The following is an 8,037-nucleotide window of genomic DNA, read 5'->3' as shown; positions in this document are numbered from 1 at the left end:
AAACACATCTGATAAAAGTGGAACTAGCTGGACTGTAGCTGCATACAGGACAGAATTCACAGGGTATCTTATCACTGACAGTGTGAGCCAGAACCAGTGTTCCCCGTGCAGTGAACCCATGCTTGGGATGATGAACTTACGCTCTGGGAAAGTCTGCAGATGCAGACTTAGTGGAACCCTGTTCCAAAGGGAACACTCCACTTAATACAGGCCCGACTCTCTGCACGGCTTGTGATGAGGCTGGGCCTAGTTAGGAGCAGTGTTCATCTGAGGAGCTATGACTCTGTACTTAGACTCTTCTTCCTTTTCTGGGAAGGTCAATTATACACCAAACTCTAAACACCTGCTGATGACGTGTCTTTCCCAGTCAAATGTATCGTGCCACTAAGTCCATCTGCCACCAATCTGGTGATTGGTTGTGTCATCCCTCACCTTGCTGCTGTGGAAAGGAAGATAAAGAAAACCCAGGACTTAGGCAGGTCAGGGCAGAGTTACAGTGAGGTTCCAGGGTAGTTCAAATCAGCCCAATAATAAAGAAAAATACACTCCAGACCTATTTTGCTCATAAGCAACTTTTATTTTTGTTCTCAGTATGTGCCCTTGAAGATTCCCAAATGCTGGAGTTTCTTATTCTCCTGGGGCCACAGGTAAAGGCATTGTATGGAGACACTCAACCCTGGCTCACGGCTCTCCTCGGAGAGGGAGCTGGCAGTCACGCCTTATTCCAAGATGGGTAACACAGCGAACAAAGAATTAGTAAAACATGGACTTGGTCTGTAGAGAGCTTCAAATATACATATTCTCTATATATAAACCTGTTATATAGGATTTCAATGTATTGTTTCCTTTGATTTTTAATTAAAGTACAAATGATAAAGATGTTCACACTGCTGACTCCCCCTGCTCAGCCCCCCTCCCTCCCCAACATAAATAACTTACAAAGGTCAGGTGATCTAAGAGTTTCTGTTGTTGTAAATATTTTGTTTTAAAAATCATTCCCCCTTCGTCCCCTGCAAACTACTCTGAGAGTTTGTCACCTAGCAGCATGGAATGGACAAGACAGGACAGCAGGGCAAGCTAGTGGAGATAGCACCGGGCACCGTCTCTCACTGACAGCCACCAGATGGACTCTGTGTTTCCAGTGGCAAGATGCCTACAACAGAAGCAGACAATGTGCAGTGCGGGTTGGCCTCCAAGGAGGCTGGCTGGACCACTGAGAGAAGCCCTAACGGCTTGGAGGTTTTGGAGGCAGAGCAGAGCTCCTGAAATGTCTTGGCTCAGTATTTACACAATATCATTAAGCTGCATTTTTCCTTTTAAGAATTTTTTGTTTCTGGAGCTTCCTCTTCTGAGGTTGGCAGGGGAAAGAAGGAACTTAAAAACCAAACCAAACCAATTCCCACATACATAAAAGTCCTGTAATAAGTCTTACTTGGTTATTTTTACACACATCATTAAAGTAGATACTGGCAATGATTGGGTTCTGTTCTGATTCTGTTTTTGAGAGCGTGAGTGAAGGGAAGAGAGGAGGAGTGCACTACGGAGAACGCCGTCCCTTCTTCAGCATTAGGTGACATTGGATGGTCTGGATCCGGTTCTTGGCTGGGACAAACTCAGGCTGCAGCTTCAGTGTCGACTCATACCACACCAGTGCCTTTTCAAACTCCTCCTGTGAGATGAAAGGGTCAAATGTGAGAGGATGGTACCAGCAGACTAATCATGGCATGACCTCTGTGTTCTTGAAAAGCAACTCTGTGCTGGTGACAGTCCTCAGCATCTTCTCAGTGGACTCAAGTCTGCAGAGAGCTGAGGTCAGGAAGGAGACAGTGGACTCCATTCACAAGGCACTTCATCGCAAAGCAAAAGATGGCCAATGTCAAGAAGCAAATGGAAAGGGAAAGGCTAGCTTGTACAAAGGGAGACATGAGCCATGGGAGTAACAGTAGTTCTTACTAAGAACCAACATCAGAGCCTGAAATGCCAGGCACTGTGCTAGGTGCCTTATGAAATCCTTCCATTTAATCTTCTCCGAAACCTCCAGAATCATGCCTGGAAAATGCTCATAACACATCTACCTGGATTGTTTTTTTTTTTCCCTATAGATGGAATGATGGGAGTAAACTCCCATCATTGGGTATCCCAATTAGACTTGTAAATTCAGAAGACTTTTTACTCTTCCTGACATTTAAAATTACTAACAGGGCTTGGAGATGACCACTGCCATACTGAAGGCATTAATCTTTTATTTGGAGTGGCACTCTGAAAAAGGGCCCTAACCAACTGGTTAAATGACTCCTTCTAGCCCAGTGAGAGACAGAATTGTTCATTCACAGAGCACATTTCACAGTTACTGGGGACAAAAACAGATTCTTCAATTTTAAGAAGCAGAGAGGGAAATCTGCACATTCAATAATACCAACCTGGCCAGATTCCACTTCCTGCCCCGGGAGTCCTGGATGACACATAAAGCTCATAGCCCACGGCTGCCCATTCTATTAACTGTTACTGAGAGCAGCTTGGGAAGAGCCCCGTGTATGACCCCACACTTTGATGAAAGTGGATGGCATGAATCTCATATTATGCTTGGTTGTGACAGGTTTTTTGGGGGGGGGGGGCGGGGACGCCTAGGATTTTAAGTTCTGAAACCAGTCCTTGGTTCTAACCAAGAGGAATGTGCATGATGGCTTTGCCGTCATCTCTGAAAATGGTATCCATGAAACTCCCGGGATCTTGTCATTCATTAAATATTTAATGAGCACCTAGTATGTGCCCAACACTATGAGGTGCTGCGAATAGGGAGAGGAAGAGGAGTTTTGTCACTAAGGAGTTTGTAGTCTAGAGAGAGAGAAACGCCTCAGTGATAAATTATAAAACAAGGTGAAAATTCAGCAAGAGAAGCACGTGTGTAAGATCATGAGTGCGACAACAGGAATGTAGCCCAACCAACCCGGAAGCACAACAGCAGGCATGTGTGTGTGTGTCTACACGGAGTGTCAGGTGAGGTTTTTCTGGAACAGGTAGAATCTCCAGAAAATTGCAGATAAATCTGACTCTGCTACCAGGTGTTACACTCACGCTGAGAAACTTAGAGTTGTACATACTTACACAAACTTTAAAAAATCCTCAAACTCTCAAATCCCTTAGCCATAAATTTTACCCTCAGTGAAGCTGGTAATTTTACACATAAAACTTAGGGGAAAGTGGAGGGCAGTGACATATTCTGAAGTTCTGAAATCAAAGATGTGCCATTGTGCCACAGCAGCGGTGGTATGATCCGCAGACACCCCAGCCTCACCATCGCCACGTAGACGTTGCCCAGTGTGAAGTGGTTCACAGCAAAGTGCGGGGCAATCTCGACCGCCATAGTAGCCACGATGACGGCATCGCTCCAGAGCTTGGCGTTGTGCAAGATATTGGCCAGGCTAATCAAGGGCACATCCTAGGGGAAGGAAGGAGAATGTAGAGAGAGAATACCGAGCTTTCATTCTGGATTTTTTTTGATTCTAAAGAATGCACTCAGTGTTAACTGGTAAATGATAAGAGTAGTACAATTCACAGTGCTAGTCTGCTGTGTGTTACTACTCTGACAGGAGACCAAAATAGGGGTTTACACCAAGATACAAATCAGTTACTTCTTTCACCGACAAAAAATACAAATAAAACAAATGTGTCAGCTATAGTTCATTTATTCTGGTGCAATCTTTTGTATCATTCCAGACTAGAAATAAAAGTCTGTGGATGGACACTTGTCCACAGACCACAGTTTGGGTGAAGCTGTAATAGAGATAAAGTATTTCATGCAAGGACCACTGATATCACCTAGACCAGCGGCAAAGTTCTGCCCACAGGCCTAATCTAGCCTGTTACCAGTAGATGTAAAGTTTTCCTGAAACATAACCATTCCCATTCCTTTGTGTGTTTGTTTATACTACACTCTAACTTCATATTACAATGGCAGAAGCATGCAGTTCCAACAGAGGCTATCTGGTCTGCAGAGCCTAAATGTTTTACTGTCTGGCCCTACAGAAAGTCTGCTGAGCTCCTGACCCAGCCTTAGCCCTTCTTTGCTGTGTCATAGTAAGCAGCACACAATGATGTTCCTTGTACAAGTAGCTACTTGCTTGAACAAGTAGCAACACTACTGACATCACAAATCATTTTCCCTTTAAACATGTTACCTGATCTATTGTTGCCTATCTCACACACTGTGCTGAGTTCTACAGGAGACAGGAGAAACAGAAAAAAGGACATCGATAGAGCACATGTCCTTAGATGAGGTCATGGAATTTAATAACTGGCCACAAAGCTGGTAAGAGGCTGAACTGTGTTTAGAAATCTGCTGTCTCCACCCCGTCCTATACACAGCCTGGACAATCAAATGAGATGTAAGCTGGGTCTTCAGAAAGTATGAGATCCACATTAATGCAGAACTTGGCACATGTGGACACAAACATGCTACTAAAAAAACTGTATTCTCAGCCATAACAGTATCTGGCCTTTTGAAAAAGACTGTTATCCAGGGCTAGCTGGCAGAAGAGGGTACATGTGTGCACATCTGTGCATGTGTGTGTAAAGTCAGACAAAGAGCAGGAATTGGCCAATGTCCATGAGGAATATAAATTTTCTCCTGTCTCTGAGTGACACAAGTTCAAGTGAACAGTGTAAGAGGCCTCCAGGCCCCAGAGGGTATACAGTAACCTTAGAAAGACTTCTTGGGAGGCTGCCTACTTAGTGAGTATATTCATTGAACAATGGTGGCTCTGAACTTACTTAGTAGAAGAGGTACCAAGTGATGTAACGTCTTATGGTGATTGTGAAGACCTTTCTTCATGTCCTACCTCGTGGAGGTGGGGGCAGGGAGCACGCTAGTGGGGACAATTTGCAGGCTTGCTGTGGCACAAGCCAGGTCAGGGGATTTCCTGGCACCAATTCCGTGCTGGTTGCATGTTTGAGAATAAACCACCAAGCAATGGAAAGGGCCTTAGGAGGGAAGTTCCTGCCTTCTGAGTTGCACTCACCTTCATTTGGTGTGGGGCATAGTGGAGGGCCTGGCGGAGGCAGTCAATTGCTTTCTTTCCTTGGCCTTTCACTCTCCAATAGAGGGCTGCCATGCTGGAAAGGACCCAGGATGTCTGGTTCTACAAAGGAATGACCAGCTAAGGTTGGTGTCTGTTGAATAACATTCTAAATAGCCAAGATTAAGATCAGTAATGCAGGTCACTACCACTTACCCGAGTTCTTACTGGGTGCCAGCACTTGGCTAAGCACTTTCTTTGTGCTCTCAGTAATCCTTACAACACTTCCATGAGCTTGGTGCTGTGAGACAGACTTTGTATAAATGAGAACACTGTGATTTAGAGAAGTTAGTACCTTGCCCAAGGCCACTGAAGTACTAAAACAGCAGGACTATTTCCACATCCGTGTTCTGTTTAAGTTTACTGAAATTTCCAAATAGGTAACTAATTCATTTGCTGATATCCAGGAAGTACACAAAGTTACACATCTCTATTGCATCCAAGTAACACTAATTTCAGTTTCTTATGCATGTAAGTATGAATATAGGATGATACTCCCACCTCTTCATATGAGCTAAGCTATTGTTGATGTAAGAGGTGGCATTCATTAGCTCTTTTCATTTTCCAGTAACAATGTGCTTTGGAGATCTTTCTAAAAGTTTCCTCACTCTTATGCTCACAGCTGCATAGTATTTCCTTGTATGTGGACCTAACTTTATTTATTTAACTGGATCCTTACTAATGAATATTTCCCTTTTTCCCGGTTTTTCACCATTACTGCAAAGATAATTTTGCATAGGTGTAATCTTACATTTGTGCAAGTGCAGAGAGGAGGACTTGCTCTGTCAAGGGGATATATATATATATATTTTTTTTTTTTGATAGCTACTGCCACATTGCTCTCCATAGGATTGCAACAATTTAATGTCTTGCCAGAAATACAAAAATGTCCCTATTCCTTGTGGAGGTGGGGGCAGGCATTCTCAGCCATAACAGTATCTGGCCTTTTGAAAAAGACTGTTATCCAGGGCTAGCTGGCAGAAGAGGGTACATGTGTGCACATCTGTGCATGTGTGTGTAAAGTGAGACAAAGAGCAGGAATTGGCCAATGTCCATGAGGAATATAAATTTTCTCCTGTCTCTGAGTGGACACAAGTTCAAGTGAACAGTATAAGAGGCCTCCAGGCCCCAAAGAGTATACAGTAACCTTAGAAAGACTTCTTGGGAGGCTGCCTACTTAGTGAGTATATTCATTGAACAATGGTGGCTCTGAACTTACTTAGTAGAAGAGGTACCAAGTGATGTAACGTCTTATGGTGATTGTGAAGACCTTTCTTCATGTCCTACCTCGTGGAGGTGGGGGCAGGGAGCACGCTAGTGGGGACAATTTGCAGGCTTGCTGTGGCACAAGCCAGGTCAGCCTCTTACACTGTTCACACAATATTTAGTGAAAAAATCCACCTTTCCCCGCAGTGAGATGCTACCTTTTCCTTTAGGACTTCACACAAAGTCCTAGCAGCATTTAATTTAGGGTTAACTTTGCACTTAGGTTTAATTTTGGAATTGTCCACTTGGATTTATGGTCTCTTGATTCCCAACCATCATGGAAGAGGTGATCAGAAATGCTACCCCACTTCCTGTCTTCTTTGCAGTGCAATTTTGGTAATTCTGTAGCTGTGTGGCCAGGGCACAGCATGTTGTTCTGACATGTTGCCTCACACCCCACATTGTTGTAGCACTGGCTCTCAAAAGATGTACTCAGTCAGTGATTGATCATGGACATTATTTGTGTATGTTTCTCCAACAATCCTGGTTGGTTGAATTCACCTTCTAGTAGCTTCCTGAACAAGGTTCATGGGAACAATATTCTTTGAGAATTCTTTGGGCTGAATTTTGTTCTCCTAAAATTTGTATTTTAAAATTATGAACTGTATGTGGATGTCTCTAAAGAGGAGATAAAGTAGAAATGAGGCTATGAAGACCAGGCCTACCCCAGTATGACTGGACTTATATGAAGGAAGTATAAGAAGAAACACATTAGGATCCTGTGTGGACAGCAGGACATGTGGCGAGGTAGCAAGAGGGTAGACACCTGCAGGCTGAGCAGAAAGGCCTCAGAGGAAACTAACCCCTCCAGCACAGAAAAAATCACTTTCTGTTATTTAGGTTCCTGAACGAGAGCTTGGCTGGATGTAAAACCACAATGTATTCTCCCTCAGATAACCTGCTGGCATTTTTCCACCGCCTCCTGGTGTGCAAGCTGTGACAGAGATCTGAAGCTGGCCTGAGTTGTTCTTCCTTCATGGTGACTTGATCCCTTTGACTGGGTTCTCCAAAGGACTTTTTATTTATTTATTTAGCACTGGGGTTTGAACTCAGGGCCTCATGCTTGCTGAGCAGGAGCTCTACTGCTTGAGCCATTCCACCAGCCCCAGGGCTTTTATTTTTTAACTAAAATTATCTTTCTTTAATGCCAATCTCTAATTTACAAAAGGACATTATTTATGATTATGTAAATATATAATTGTATAACATGTATAATTATATGTAATTATGTAATATTCAGGTTTTTATAAGACATATTTATATTGTAAAGCATAAAATAATGAATATCCCAGAAACAACCTCCTTATTAAAGAAAGAACTTGCACATATGTATGTGTTCTTACACTATCATATCCTCTTGTCTTTTTTCTAGAGGCACATGATAGTCTACTTAAAAAAATTTTTTTTTTATACAGAGCCTCAAGCTGTAGCCCAAGCTGGCCTTGAACCTATGATCTTCCTGTCTCAGCCTCCTGAATACTGGGATTACAGGCATATGTCACCACGTCCAGCTCCACTGATCCTTTTAAATATAGGTCCATCACTTGTATACGCACCAATTTGCTTCAACAATGTGTTAGACTGCCTCTTCCTGAGCTTTATAAAAATGGCCTACTGTGTGCAGGCTTCTGGAACTGGGGATTTTTACTCATCACTGTTAAGATTCATCCATGTAATGGAATTGGAGAACATCATT

General features: G+C 43.2%; 1 protein-coding gene across 4 annotated transcripts in view; it reads right to left on the bottom strand.

The window, feature by feature from the left end:
• Positions 1–556: 556 nt before the first annotated feature.
• Positions 557–8,037, bottom strand: part of Ttc17 (tetratricopeptide repeat domain 17) — a 123,470-nt gene continuing 115,989 nt past the window's right edge. For all 4 annotated transcript variants that reach the window (XM_020162345.2, XM_020162347.2, XM_074044639.1 and 1 more), the window contains 3 exons: positions 5,019–5,138; positions 3,296–3,439; positions 557–1,669 (listed from right to left, as the gene is read on the bottom strand). In XM_020162345.2, the coding sequence (XP_020017934.1) occupies positions 1,538–1,669; positions 3,296–3,439; positions 5,019–5,138 (396 nt within the window). In that variant the 3' untranslated portion in view covers positions 557–1,537. The remainder of the gene's footprint in view (positions 1,670–3,295; positions 3,440–5,018; positions 5,139–8,037) is intronic.

This window comes from Castor canadensis, chromosome 1 (assembly GCF_047511655.1).
Source record: "Castor canadensis chromosome 1, mCasCan1.hap1v2, whole genome shotgun sequence".
Lineage (NCBI taxonomy): Eukaryota > Metazoa > Chordata > Mammalia > Rodentia > Castoridae > Castor > Castor canadensis.
Note: the sequence above shows the minus strand (reverse complement) of the source record. Positions and strands in the feature narration are given on the sequence as shown.